This window comes from Polistes dominula, unplaced genomic scaffold, assembly GCF_049000335.1.
Source record: "Polistes dominula isolate Pdom_NZ unplaced genomic scaffold, Pdom_raw_medaka contig_19, whole genome shotgun sequence".
Lineage (NCBI taxonomy): Eukaryota > Metazoa > Arthropoda > Insecta > Hymenoptera > Vespidae > Polistes > Polistes dominula.
This window is the reverse complement of record NW_028301058.1, coordinates 3199096-3215195: the sequence shown is the minus strand read 5'-3', so window position 1 is coordinate 3215195 and position 16100 is coordinate 3199096. Positions and strand designations below refer to the sequence as shown.

General features: G+C 33.2%; 1 protein-coding gene across 29 annotated transcripts in view; it reads left to right on the top strand.

Moving 5' to 3' along the window:
* Nucleotides 1–16100, top strand: part of LOC107065823 (CUGBP Elav-like family member 1-A) — a 402374-nt gene that overhangs the window by 56785 nt on the left and 329489 nt on the right. For 23 of the 29 annotated variants that reach the window (XR_016177710.1, XR_001475649.2, XR_001475648.2 and 20 more), the window contains one exon: nucleotides 1770–2024. The exons of 1 other annotated variant lie outside the window; for it this stretch is intronic. Coding sequence is in view for 25 of the 28 variants with exons in the window: in XM_015319840.2 (XP_015175326.1) it covers nucleotides 1770–2024 (255 nt within the window). In the remaining 3 variants the exon portion in view is untranslated. Of the gene's footprint in view, nucleotides 1–1246; nucleotides 2025–16100 lie in introns of all 29 variants that reach the window. 5 more of the 29 variants (XM_089175836.1, XM_089175834.1, XM_015319847.2 and 2 more) reach the window with 1 other exon arrangement.

Sequence of the window (16100 nt, the reverse complement as noted above, 5' to 3'; positions counted from 1 at the left end):
CATCTCTTTCTTTCTCCCATAGATTTCTATGTATTGGGTTGTTCGGAAAGTAATTTCGTTTTTTCTTGACACAATAAAGGCATTAGTTGATACAAATTGGCAAATAACAACACGTGAGGTCGGTGAGAGGTTAAATTTATCAAACTCAACTGTTTATACTCACTTTAAAGGCCTAGGTTTAACCTCGAAACAAACATTGTCTTCATTTTCACAAAAAAAAAAACGAAATTACTTTCGGAACAACCCAATATTTTTTATATTTTTTTTGAGAAATAAGTTTATATTGTTACTCGTAATGTTTAGTTTTTTTTCCTTTCCTTTTTTTAGTCCAAGATGGACAACATTCGATAGATAAATAGATAAATGCGTTTTGGTAAATGAATTTTAATTATATCAAGTTAGAAGTATGTTTTTTTAAAGATAGGTATAGAAGATTTAGGGTTTTTGGTTTATATTGTTGGAAGATCTTTTATTACATGAAAATTAGAAAGACTGAGAGAGAAAGAGAGAGAGAGAGAATGAAAAGACCAGTGTCTCCTTCAATTTTCTCTCTTCTTTTCTTTCTTTCTTTTTTACATTCACATTCATTCATTCTTTCTTTCATTCTTACCCGTTTCGTTTCGTTTCGTTTCGTTTCATCTTGTCTCATCTCGTCTCTCCTCGTCTCGTTTCGTCTCGTCTCGACATTTTCTCTTTTCTCACAAGCACACACAAGCTGAGTTTCTAATTAAACTTAAACTTTTAATTGACTCGTTGTAAAGCAGTTCCTCGTAAAAGGCCACCGAACGTAAGAACGTAACTCGGCTCGTTCCTATCCCCGTTTTCACTTCTTTCCTCTGATATTTCCCGTCGTCATCGGACCGTTCATTCTTTCTTCTTCTTCTTCTTTTTATAATAATAATTATTATTATTCTTATTTTTATTCTTGTTATTCTTCTAATCTTTCGTATATGCATATATATTTTGAACACTCATGACATACGTATTTTTGGGAGGAATTTTCTATTTTGTTTGTTTGTTTTTATAATAAATAAAATAAAAATTAAAAAATCATAATTTAAATAAAGCATATATAATTTAAATACAACGATTTAACGTCGCGTCGGTCGAATTTTTTATTTATTTGAATATAAATCGAATAATAGAAATAAAAAATATATTAGGATCGTAGTAGTATCTTTTCCTTGAGCATCTTTACTATCTGTCTCTCACGCTAACGTCATCCTATTCGAATTTTACTTCACAGAAGTTCCAGTGCCTTCGGCCGTGCTATCTCTTCTCGGTTGAGACGTGAACGTTTCTAGAAGAGCTGGATTAGATTGCGGATATAATTCCTCAACAAATATAAATAATTATAAAAAAGAAAAGAAAGATATAAGGAAAAGAAAAGAAAAAAGAAAAAAGAAAAAGGAAAGAAACAATTACCCGTAGAATCGTGAAAAAAATATAAATTGTTCGTCGCGAGTGTGCGTAAAATCAATCGAGTGTGTCGTGCATATATCTGTATCGTGTTTTTCGTCACATCAATCAAAGTACACTTACATTAATTTAACATATATATTCACACGTATATATATATATATATATATATATATATATATATATATATATATATTTTATATATAAATTATATGTGTGTGTGTATGTATACGGTGTAAAAGGATCATCATCGTTCTTGATAGTATCGATTCGTGAATCTTAATTAGCAAGGTGGTTTGGGGGTTGCAAACCTTCAAACCGTAAAAGACAGTAATCCTGTCTTCCTTAAGGATAAACGAGGAGGAGAGAAGGAGGGACAGAGGAGAGCTGGTTACAAGGAGAACACCAATGAAAATGCTTCAATCACTGAACGCCCTGGCGGGAAAAATCTCGCCTAGTTCGCCTACCGACAGCAACGCTAATAAGGTTCACATGCATAACAACAACAACGTCGTACACCATCATCATCCATATTCGAAACAACAAACTCAACCCTCGCCGCCTGCATCCCACTCGAGTAACAACAATGATCAAAAGGAGAACACGTGAGTATTTCTTCTATTATTTCAATTTTCTACTTCTTCTTATTATTATTCTTATATTTATCGTTTGACATAAGTATTTTTTTTTTTAAATATAATAGAAACAATGGAAACGACGACGATAATGATTAATGATTATTATTATTATTTTGGTTGGGTGTTTCGTTATATAATAATAATAATTATTATTAAACGTTCATTAATCGTTTAAGTATAGAACGATTAATTTATAAATTATACGTGCGTTCTATACAAGAAATGACAAATAAAAATAAAAAGGAAAAAGAAGTACAATACGAACTTCCGAACAAAACGTTTGGAGCATGTCAAGCTGTAAAATCGGATATAAACGCTTTTCCCGTTATATCCTCCTTGTATCTTCTTTTGACCCCTTCCCGAACCTCCCGTATTATTCGCATAATTCTATTGTTCTTGAATGCAGTGGAAATTGAGACATTGCTAGTCCTACTTTTTTTTCGTTTTATACTAGCAAAAAAAAAGAAAACTAAAACAGGTCAATTCATTCTTTGGAATAATTACACTTTCTTCGCACACGTGTATACAAGTACTAAAATTTTTCATTTCATCTATAAGTATTAGAAGGTTAAAAAATTTATACTTTTTCCTAAAAAAAAAAAAAAAAAAACAAAACGATTTAAATATTCATTATTTAAATATATTTAATATATTATGATATGGAGGAATAAGAAACAAAATAAAACGAACTTACGCGATTTACCCCCCGTTGCGTTCTTTAAATTACATTTTCTATCGTTTTCTTTCTTTCTCTTTTTTTATTTTTTATTTTTTTATCTTCTTTTCATCATTCTTACGCACGGAACGTATCCCGCATATACCTTCGTTAGAGAAGAATAACGCCAGCAAGCTCTTCAACGAGTTCTCTCGAGCTTTCCAACCGTAAGCTTAGGCAGTGCAGGTACGAGGAGGAAAAAAAAGGAAAAAAAAGAGAACGTAAGAGAGAGAGAGAGAGAGAGAGAGAGAGAGAGAGAGAGAGGGAGGGAGAGAAAAAAGGAAAGAGAGAGAGACGGAGACTCACCCTCCTTTGGAACATTACGGTAGTGGCACGCCGAAGGGAGGTGCCCTTCTTCATTATTTCGTTACGCCACGTAAACGCGCTACGTTCTCGTGGAAAACGCAGTGTAGCTTCTTCGTGGAACGGAACGAGAGTGAAAGCCTAAAATAACTCGCCGACATTCCTCGATTTCACCCAACCCCTTCTACCTTCCAACCCCTCAATATATATAGGAAGAAGATGGAGGGACAACTGGGAGGAAAGGGGGAGGTAAAAGGATCAAGTATATATATATACCCCCTTTACAACCACCACCAGCACCACTACCACTACCATCGCAACCACTACCTTTAGCAACCTTTAGCAGCACCTTTCCAAGTTGTCCCTTCTCTTCATCTTCTTATTTTCCTTATTCCACAATCTTCTTCGTTTAAGGATGAAGTACGAGGATAGGAGTGAATGTCGCTAAAATATGTAGCCCGCCGTTTAATAAAATTCGCGATTCGAAGGGCGAAATTCCTCGACGGAGTATCAGGGATACGACGACGAAGCTCCGATAAACGCCTTTACGTTATCCTTTCCTCCCTTTCTCTCTCTTACTCTCTATCCATCTATCTATCTCTATAGTTCATCTCTCTTTCTCTATCTCTCTTGACGAAACATTCTCAGGGAAAGGACGCGTCCTGGCACTCTGGAATTAATTCCTACACGTCGACACCCTTGATTTCTCTCGGTGCCGATATAGCGTTCCTGTCGAATTCCAGAGCGAAAAGGAGGATCGTTAGCGACGTTGATTAACCGATCCATTCTCTCTCACTCACTCTCACTCTCTCTCTCTATCTATCTTTTTGTTTCTTACATCGTGTACCGGATTCTTTTCTCATTCTCTCTCTTTCTCTCTCTCTCTTTCACTTTCCTATTATTTTGTTTACTTTAAATTACCCATTTGTTATCTCACATTTTCTTTTTCGTTTTATTTTCTTACGTATGTGTATATAAGTTCATTTTTCGTGTTCACTTGTTTGTGTATGGTTTCGTATGTTAAAAGGGCGTTAGGCTCAAGTCGAAAGGTACATTAAATAGGCGTGCCACCTTGCGAGAAGTTAGACCCGTGTAACCTGTATCGCTCTAGGGAGAAATTCGCTTAACAAAAGGGTCGTAGTAGAAGTGGTTTGAGGGAGGAAGAAAGAGAAAGAGAGAGATCGTAGGGAGGGTTTCTCTTATCTAGATTCGAAAGCCCTACCTTGGAACGGAAAGTACATCGAAATTAATTTCAAGCCGACGACAGGGCTGATATCTATCTATCCACCAAGGGTACGTTTAGTGATAGTAAAAGACAAAGATAAAGAGAAAAAGTTAGAGTTAGGGGTTGGTTAGAGTTGTTAAATAGAAAGAGACAGAAGTGAAGATTATACTCGTATTTGTTACGATCTAGTTTCACGGAAATAAATACTTACGTAGACCTGTCTTTTTACTCACGTCGATTACACACCGATAAGGATTCATTGAGCTATCCTGGTATATCTTATATTCTCATGGTCAGTAGTTATACATTTTTATTTCTTTTTTTTTTTCATTTTCTTTCAGTAGAAATTTTCAGACTTTTCTCAGGAATAATTAAATTTTTTAAAAGGATTATTACATGATGTGCGAAGAAGTGATAAAGAAAATCGTGATATTTTCTTATATATTGCTGTTACAGCCACACCTTATACTATTGGAATAAATTGGAAAAATATCCTATTCCCATCATATCCAAGTGTGTTTCTTGTCTTTCAAGTTTCCTGACACTAGATGGATAATCATGACATCCAATAGATTATCAGCATATAGCAGCATCTTAAGAACAACATAGTACGTTATTTAATTTAATTTTTTTTTTATATATTATATATTATTTAACTTAACCCTTTGAGTGCTGAATACCTTCACCTAAAATCTTTTGTAGGAATAGAATAATTTATTATTAACCAGATTCTAGTAATAAATTATATTTAATAATTAAATGTATTGTTTTTGAATATAATTTAATTAATTCATATAAATATTAAATTCCTTTACATAAATATTAACAAACACGTATATGCTACGAATTATAAGGTTAGTAATTTTTACTAAACGCATATATGCGTCTATAGCATTCAAAGGGTTAACAATTAAATCAACATAAAAGAAATGTAAAAAGTATCTTTCTGTACGAAATTGAAACTAATAAAATACATTCAAATTAAATTAAACAATTATTTAAAAGTATTTCTATCATTTCAAAATAATTCCTAAACAAAATATTTATATTACAGAACAGAAAAACAAATTGAAAATAGTACAACGCTAAAGTAAGTTTTCTTTTATTACCAAATTAAATACAAATAGAGATTCTAAAGTCTATAGAGATTGCGGTAGCTCAGTGAGTACAGCCGGTGGCTAGGTGGCAACCCCAAGATTGCTAGATCGAGTCTTCTTGGTTGCAAAAAAAATCTTTTAACAGATGACATTATGTGCAAATAGAAGACACACGACAAAAACCTCATTGTTGTATTTTTTTAAAGTTCCACTATCAATTTTGTAACAGCGGTAGCTCAATTGGTAGAGTCATCGGCTGGTAACCGTGATATCGTAGGATCAAGTACTCCTGGTTGCGAAAATAAAATAAAATTTTGTTTAAATTAATTTTTATGCATGATGATATCATGATGACGTAGTGATAGGGGTGTGAGGAAGGGAATGGTCATAAAGCAGTGGCACCACATCCCTGGTATTATTTATATTTATATACAGTAAGCAATAAGTACAGACAGAGGGATGGCCACGAAATAGTGACCACCCCCTGATATTATTTGTATATATGGTATGTGCGGATAGAGGGGTGTCCACTAAAAATTGTGCCACCCCCTAGAGTATCCTATTCTTCTCATGTTAAAAAATATTTATTTTTTTTTTCTAAACAATGAAGATATTTAAAAAACTAAGTTTCTTAAGAAAGAAAAGTTACTTAAATAAGAAAAGTAGGATTTAAAAAATATAAAAAAGGTTTCACACATGCCACCTTCTCGCACATCATGTGATCCTGTTACAAATCTCAAATTTTAAGAAAATTTTCAAATTTTTGTCGAAAATTCGATTTTGTATCAGGATCACATGACGTCATTGGAGGTAGCATGATATTAGGCGATTCCTAGAATTTTGGAATTTCCAAGAAATGACGCCATTTTCCTAGAATTTTCCTCTTCCATCCTGCGTAAAAATTAATTTAAATAAGATTAATTTTTATTTTCGCGACTAGGGGTTACTCGATCCTACGATCCATGTTTACCAGCAGATGACTACCAACTTGGCTACATCTGCTTCTTGGAATGAATATGTTTAATTATATTTCTATGTTTCAAAATTGATAATGAAACTTGAAAATATGACGAGAGAAATGGTCATCCTTTTGCGTATGACGTCATCCGTTAAAAAATATTTTTACCATCGATAGAATTCGATCCCACGATCCCCTCGGTTACTAACTAGCGGCTGTAACCACTAAGCTATTGTTGTTTCTTAATATATATTTTTTGAAACTGACATTTATGTTTATGATTTGGTAAGAAAAGAAAACACCATAAGATAACCATGATGTTTCTCTTGCCATATTTTCGCATATCATATAGATCCTTGTTTGGAAATTTTATTTTTAAAACTAGAAGATCTAAAACTCACGTTCTTCTCTTTCCATTACACTGCTCTCTCCAATAAATTTTCTAGGACCCATGGTTGTCTTTTTCACATATCCTTTTTTTTATGTATTTGTCATGGTGGTCGCTGGATCCCATACGTATGTTTTAGTTCCTTTTCTTGTCGTTGAGCTTTTAGAAAAATTAAATCCGGTACCTGGTACTTTAGTAAAGATAGAAATATATATATATATATATATATATATATAATATTCCATTTTTCCTAGATTCTCTCAACCTCTCTCTCCTCTCTTTCTTTTTCCCTTTTCTCTTTCTCATCGTACAGCAAACGTAACATAACGTAACGTTAACATTGTACTCGTTGGTTTTCGTCTAAAGCATTGAGTAGAAACGGTCAAAATCCGCGTGAAGCAGTAGGAGTGCAATCCCAAAGCTGGTAGGAAAGTCCCAGGAAGATTTACAGAAGCCACGGACGGGAAATCGAGACATCGGAGTAGTATAGAAAGCTCGTGATACTATTGTTAGGTTTCAACGTTTCACCATCTTTTATAGCTGATTGTGAGCCAACCAACATGATGATCGTTATCCTTCCCCTACGACGACTGTTTAACCTTTTTATCCTTTGAAAAAGGTATCGTATCATTGTTAAAAAATCGAGATCGTGATCTTCAAATCCTAATTTTATTTTCTCCCAGACAAATATGAAAGAAAAACATAGATAAAAGTATCACAGATAAATACTCGAGTGACCAACAAACACGTCTTTTGATTCTTTTATTCAAAGGTGTTGTCTACAAAATTATAATGATAATAATAATAATAATAAAAAGAAAAAAGAAACAGACAATTACGTTTCTTTTTCTTTCATTCCTTTTGCTTTGAGTTTAGTGAAGGAAAGGACATTTTGTTTCCAGAATTTATAACCAAATCTTACCAAAAGCTCTCTCGAAGCTTGCTATTCTTTATTTTCGAATGATAGTAATAGCAATAGCAATAGTAGTAGTACTAGTATTATAATAATATATACATGCATACATGCATATGTATAGCATAACTCTGTCAGATAAGAGCTCAACGAGGCAGAAAATAAAAAAAGAAAGAAGAAAATTCGGAAGAGGATATCAGTAGTTGAATGCAAATCAAGCAAGCCTTCTAGTAATGCTTGGTTTCTTTCAGTAGAATTGTCGTTGGTGAGAAAAATTCATGAAAGATCCAACGAGAAAAGTAGAAAGAGAGGAGAAGAGAGGAGAGTAGAAGAAAATTGTATGGAGGAGGTGTGAAATAGTAGACGAAAAATCTTCAGTAGGCAACAATAGACGCCCATCGTCTTAGGTAGGAAGCGTTTCCTTGGCTATAATCTGGCTTGCGGTACTAGTCTATGAGCATAGTGTGTGAGAATGAGAGATGGAGATATAGTGAGAGAGACAGTGAGAGAGTGAGAGAGAGAGAGAGAGAGTTATACTAGTCTATACATAGTCTGTGTTTGTGGATAGGCAGAAGCATTCTCTGGTGCAGTGCTTCACGCACGGCACGTATATACTGCACATAGCCGTGATATTGTCACATGCCTCGGGCGTAAAGCCCCAAATTGTATCGGCGTCGCGTGCTGCATCTGCTAGAGACGATTCAGCTTTCCCCCTTTAGTCTCCCCCCTCTCGTTCTCCAGTGCATTCTCATCCTCCTTGGATACCAGAGACAAAATCGCGTTTCACTGATTTCTCTTCTATCTACCTTTTCTTCTCCCTCTTCTTCTTACAGAAGAACGTGTATACACACTTTTCTATATTGTGCCTTAGAACAAACTAGGAATGAAAAGGATAATATCCTACTACACGCTTCTCCGATATCTTTTCTTCTTCTTCTTCTTCTTCTTCTTCGAGAGAGAGAAAATTCAACACTAACAGACAATTTTTGTATCTTTTTCTATCTCGTTACTATCTGTACATTTGTTAGGCGAAAAGAATCAAATGAAAGTCGTGTCTTTAATGTTTAATTACAAATCAGATAGATTTATATGTAATACTTTAGATTAACATGACATTTTACGTTTTATTTGCATACAATCTTTCATGCATTCAAATGATAGTATAAGGGGTGAATTGATTAGCAACACAAACGTCATTGATAAGTTATTTTTCTTTAAAACATTAAATGGATTTTGCAAAAGTACAATGTTAAAATAGAATTTCGATGGATCGATCTATTGAAAAATGTTCGTCAAATAAAATATATTCATCTTCTTTCTTTCTCTCTCTCTTACACACACACACGAGCGTACTTGTCTGGTTTATTCGATCGTTGTACGACACTTGCCATGATTCGCATTAATTAACAACAAGTGAAAGGTAGTTGGGAGTAGGGGGAAAAGAGAAGTGGTACATCCTGGGTGATAAGGAATGATAAAAGGGTTCTAAAAGGGATGGGTGGGAACGGGTAAGCGGGGTGAAAGGAAAAGTTTACTGTCCCGGCAACCTACTTTTCGCTCTATCGTGTTTGTTCACCGACTCGTGTCGCATTCGAGGCGTTGTTTAAAGCGACGGTCCTTTGCAAACGAACAGGGAAGGTCTTTGTGAAAAGGGTTGTTATAATCGAGTACCACCACACCGGTGTGTTCCACTTCTTCTTCTTCTTCTTCTTTTCTTCTTTTTCTTCTTCTACGAGTCCTCCTACTTGTTCGATGATTACCTTGCCTTGGCCCTTTGTCCAGAGGAACCTATATGAATGGAAAAAGGGACTGATGAAAGGAAAAAGAAAAACATTATCAGATTTCAATAGAATTCATATATATACGTTATAGTATATTCGATAAAGATTTTGGTATAATATTTATTATCATAATAAAGTTATATCTAAATTTTTGTGAACACAATTATGCCATTTATTTTGAATTGACCTAAGTCCATTTGTCAGTTATTTGTTTAACACTTCCAGTTCCATTTGTGTTAATTTTGAAAGTAACTTATTCGGTCAATTCTTGGTAAGAAGACACATATTATTAATTAAATAATTCCTATGTATATTTTAATGTAGGAATTATAAATTTAACTCTTTTTTATTTGAATTACTATTTAAAAAGTACGATATATTTATATCCTGTTGGATATTTTTAATTGCATTGAAACCCAGACGTTTAAGTATCTAAATTTGAAATATAAATGGACTTGGGTCATTTTTAAAATAAAAGTTCCAATTATATTTTTCCTTTTTTTTTATTGAAAAACAAAGAAAGAAAATGAAGAGGAGGAGAAAAAAATAGATAGATAGGGAAAAGAGAGAGGTGAAGGGGGAAAGGGATAGTTTCCTACTCATGAATCCGATTTCTTTGACACTTAGAAATGTACACAAGAGTCGCGCTTGAATCGTATGAATAAACGATAAGGACGCATGTCAACGTAAGTTACATGGAAACACGGAATACGTGCTAGCACGGTGTATACCAGTGTTGCACTCTAGGAAAACACAATTTTCTCTGAAACACGGACCAACGATTTTCATCTTTATCTTGAATTTCTACGATTTCTGATTCGTTCTGTTTTTACTTTTAATTCTACATCGGTTGAGTCCCCCCCTTCCTCTATCTCCCACCCCCTTAATCGATCTAGACGATACACGGCAACGTTTAAAAGAAAAAGTTTAATAAGAAGAAAGAAAAATAATTTATACCACAATTTATTCTACGAAGTACGGAACAAGACCAGTCGTTCAAATTTTGACGAATCATTTTGTTTGTTTCTTCCAGGATTGTCTAATTTTCGATGCTTCGAATACGAAAATAAGAAAGACGTTGAATCACGTTGGCAACTATTTTGCTCAGGGTTAGAGTTTTCTAATCCTCATTTGAAATTTCACGTTAAATTCAAGCCCTTTCGTCGAACCTAGTCCTTCGACATTGAATTCCAAAACCGGATTCGCATTAGCATGTTATTGGGTGTTTGTTTACTTCGAATTAATCGTCACTTCACCCCTCTCATCGGTTCTGATAAGGGAGAAAAAGGGTCTCTAAAAAAGAAAAAATTGAATATTGAATATCGAAAAGATTTAAATAAAAATGTCATGAAAAAAATAAAACACACATACACAGATAGAGACACAAAATCATCGATTTCTTCGTTGGAATTGATCTTACGAACAATTACGAATAACAGAGTTGTTAAAAACATTTCCATCAAATTTGAATTAAAACGTTTGATTATGGCTGACAAACGAAAAACACATTTGCTGCATTTTATAAACTAATAACACATTTTTTTGTTATTAATGTAAATTTTTTTTAAATCATAAGTCAATAGAAAAAAAATTCCACATGCATATGTTGAAACCGTACGAAATTGCACTATAAGCGTTCAAACACGATCATAATATTTGGTGCGCAACAAAGTAGCAAATACGATTCACTAAACGTTCTCGCGCATATTCAATTGCTAATTTACAAATTAGCATAAGTATTTAACTAATATTCTCTTAAACATATTCCACGGATTAAAAGTCCCCCTAGTATAAAAGACGAAAACCATTACATTTTTTCTTCTTTTCTTTTTATCAAGATTGCGCACGTTTTACTGAATATGACGAAACTAATGCTCATAGTCTTAACCTCTTAGGCACTGCTGAATTTTCCGCAGTGCTGTTTCTCTGTAAGGCAGGGTTCAACGAGAATTACATATTATTTTCTCAAAAAAATGATATACGTATACTTTAACCCCTTAATATACAAATTAAATGGAACTTGATGCAACTGAAGAATACCATTTAATTTCGCTCAACTGAACAGTTACTTAAAAGCTGAGAAATTAAGGACTTTTTTTAACCTTGGTTTAATTTAGGACTTTTTTAACACCTTGACATGCAATGACGAGTCTGACTTGTACAGCACGGTGTTCGCAGAACAAGGGGTTAACTTAGTTTAGACAATTTACATTAATAATTAATAATAAAATTAATTATAATATATTTTAAAAGACGTTATTTGCGAAAGCCACTATAGTGGCGCAGCGTACTTTCAAAATGGCATCCGCAAAAGCCATTATAATAGCTCGTTGTGTCTAAAAGACTAACATAAAAAGAAAAGACGAGAAGAACATATTCTCTTTTTCTTTCCTTTTTTTCTCTTTACAAAATCACGATCAGAGTTTAATACTCGTAGTGGCTTAGATGATATTCTCTTTCTCTCTGTTTCACTGTGTAGCTTCGTGAGCGACGTGACGCGGTTGAATTTGATCCTAAAAGGCAGTGTCGCGTGTCTCGGCGGTGTTAAAATCTGCGGAAAGGAAAAGGAGGAGGAGGTGGAGGACATTGAGCAAACGAGAACGATGGAACAAGAACTAGAGAGAGAAAGAGAGATAGAATGAGATGAAAAGGAAAAGGATATATAGACGAGGAAAGAGAGGGTGGAAATGGTGGGGGGGTAAGGGGAGTTGGTGGGGGGGAAAAGAGAGACCGCTGGAAGGTTTATTGGAAGGATGGAGAGTTAATTAAACGAATAAATAACGTAACAAAGCCTCGAGGGAGAGTGAGAGAGAAAGAGAAAGAGAGAAAGAGAGAGAATCGCGATCCTCTTTCAGAGACTCCTCTCTCCGGTACTGCAGATATATCCTGCGTTGGTTGCACCCTCCGTTCCACCCCCCACCAACTCTCTCTCATCCCCCTTTTTCCGTTCCATTATTCTCTCCGACCTTTCTCCAAGCACGCGATGTTCTGTGACGTTCCTCTCTCCTCCCTTCTCTTTCTTTCTTTTTTCTTCTTCTTATTATTATTTTTCTTTATCTTTATTTTCTTTTTTCATCCCTTGCTTGTTACTATTGCATTTTTCTTAACCCCCCTTCCTACCTCATCTACAGCCCTTCGTTCATTCACTTCTTCCCGGGGTTTTTTTCTTACTTTCTTAAATCATACTTGGATTCCCTTCTTCTTTTTCTTTTTTCTTTTTCCTTACATTTCACTCTTCCTCTTCTCCCTCAATTTTTTATTTCTTTTACCGATCTTCTCATTGGTAAATCGAATATTTTTATATTGGCTCAATTTTTCGAGGTACTTATTAATTATTTGTGAGAATTACTCGTATTTGGTTGTTGTGTTGATTTTTTTTCATCCTATCTTTCTTTCTTCTTTTTATTTTTTGTTGAATTTTTTTTCGTACCAAGCCAACAAACACAGGGTGTGTTGTTTGTAGAAAAATTAATGAAAAGATTTTTCTCTTTTTTTAATTTTCTTGTTTTGTTTTTTTTTTTTGCACCTATTTCTCTTTTTAATTCTTTATTCTTAAGCTCAGGGAAGATTTATTATTTGTCGTCGAAGTATACGAAAATTCTTCTTGAAAATGGAGAAAATATACCATTTTTACATAAAATATTTCTTCTTATTGTTTGCTTCCTGTGAATATAAATAACACATTGTTGCGCGACATCATCGTGAATCATCGTTGAATAAATGAACGTTCTTTTTTTTTTCCTTCGATATTGTATAAATTATATATTTATTTCTTTCTTTTATATTTCTTTAAATTAGAATTGTATTAGAAATAGTGCGTGTAATAAAAAAAAATTCAGTCGAATTGAGAACCTCCTCCTTTTTTGAAGTCGGTTAAAAATTACAAAGTTTAACCTTTTGCACTCCGCGCGACTTCGCGGCAGAAACGGCACATTTACAGACCCTTGTATTATTTAGTATAACTTTGGAACCAAATAACGGATTCTAATGATATTGGACTTATATTAATCTGTAGACATCAAGGAACATATTTACATAAAGAACTTTTACCACAAAAACTTATTTACAAAGAGAATGTATGTGTGTTAGAGCGTTGCAATTGAAAAAAAGCGAGGGTGTTCCATTGTATTTGAAATGTGACACTATTTGATAATATTTCTTTGTACATTATAAATCTCACTATAAAATGCGAGATATGCTCCTATAAAAACCTTTCTTCTACAAATTCTTCTTATTGCTCTTCTCAAGTTTCGGCAAAAAGTTCTCGGACCATCGTGAGCACGCGTCTCGCATTCTCTTAGAACACAAAACCCATTTTAAGACATACAAAACATCAAAAAAACATCAAAACATATTTTAAGAGAAACCATTAGGGAAACATGCATGTCTCAAAAAGTTGTGCTGAAATAACTTATTTCCCCGTAATCACTAATAAAATTTAATGTCTCATACGTTGAGACATCGGAGTGATAGGCTAGAATCACAATGTCTCATACGGTGAGACAGCGGAGTGAAAAGGGTTAATATTGACTGAGTCAAATATTTTTATTAAAATTTGTTCATTAAGAAATTATTAAAAACATTAATTGATTGTCTTACAAGAAACATTGCATATAAGATAAAGTAGAAAAAATATTTATACGCAATATAATAAGATAAAATAAAAAAAACAAAATACATATATAAGATTATATGCAATAATATAAAAAATTATTATTGCATATAAGATAAAATAAGAAAGATATTAATTCGATTGGGCTATCATTTTGATTACAAATTTCGTCAACAACGACAATTATAACGTTGAAGAACCTTATGCATATTGAAAAAACAAAAAAAATAAATACGAAAGATAATAATCTCTATATTTAGATTGATGCAATGTTTTTTTTTTTATTTTTTTTTTTTATTTAAAATAACGAGGAGTTCATTTTAATTATACGTTATGCAATTGGTTTTGAGCTCAACGTTAATAACCGTCACGAAGTTTACTATCGTCAGAGTTTCAATAATTCATACGAAACGTTCGTTGATCGGTTGTAAATAGCAAGTAAATATAATGGTTTCTCGGCACTTAACATTCAAGGAGGACATTCGTATACAACGTAATCGGAGGAAGGAACTAAAGAAAATAACAATGGGAATCGGCTAGGCTTATGAATAATGGAGAAAGTACCAAGCGAACGAGTCCAACGATAAGATCTTTTCTTTTTCTTCTATCTCTATATCTTTCTCTCTTTCATTCTTTTATTATTTTTGTCTTTTTCTTTTTACCCCTACCCCTTTCGTTTCCCTTAATACGACGAAGCAACAACAACAAAAATTTAGATCGGTCTATCGAAGTGAACAGTTTGTTCCCAGAGTTGCTTTTATATTTTAAACAATGTACGTGTGTGTATGCATTTATGTGTGTGTGAGTAAATGAGAAAGAGAGAAAAAGAGACAGATAGATTGAACCGAAAAGGGTTACTGAACACGCAATTGTCGAAACCGCAAATCAATGGGTCTTTCTCTAATTCCGAGTATCATGGTATACCGCAGGGAGTTCATAAAAATCTACGATTGCTAGTTGCGCGTCTATCTAATTTTCTAACACTGTTGTTGAGGGTAAGGAAGGGGAAGGAATCTTTCTCCATCATCAATTACGTCGAATACAGGTAAACCACGAAAAGTATTACTTTATTTTAACATTAAGAAAGTTAGATATCGATCTTGATGAAATAATGTTATGTTATGGTAAAACAAAGAATACATATTCGTTTGCCAGTGTTATTTTCATTTATCTTAGGATTTATCTCTACATTGATAAAATTATATATGGACTATGATACTTTTCTTTTTTTTTTACAAATGATTACGATCTATCGATTATTATTCTTGACGTTAATACAATTTGTTAAAATGAGTACATTTAACAAAAGAAAATATATTCCAGTTACGCGTATATAACGAAAAGTATCATTTCATTTTTAATTTTTATTCATTTTTTTTTTTTTATTATTCATTATTTATATTTATAAATATATATGTGTGTGTAAATTTACTTATATAAATTAATGATTAAAAATATTTTTCAAATATTAAACATTGAATATTCAATTTCTATTAATCTATATGATATAATTTTCAATGATTTTTAAAAGTAAAGTTAATGAATGTTAATTTTGTCATATGAATTATTTTATGATTACTTTTATTCTTATGAGTATTTCTATTATATATAAAAATCAAAATCCAATATCTTGGAAAGTATTTGCAATGTATTATTTATGATATCATGAGAGAAACTATGTTACTTTATATTCAAATACCCAATTTTCCGAATCCACAACTATTGCCAACAAAATTGGGAATGTATGTACATAGATGGAGGGATGAGGATGAGGGTGGGGGAAGGGAAGCTGGAAAACCATGGAATCGATGGAAACAATGATATAAATCATCGTTTTTATCAGTCTTATCCAGTCTGTATTTTCGTTTTATCTATCGAGTTAACTGCCCATTCGTTAAAAAACGAAAAAAAAAAAAATAAAAAGCGAAAAAAAAAAAATAACGGGGAGGGGATAAAAAAAAAGAAGAGAAGAGAATAGAAGAGAAACTGAAAACAATGCTCTATTCGACTATGCGAAACGAGTGATTGGGTGTTCAACATAGGGTGTAGTA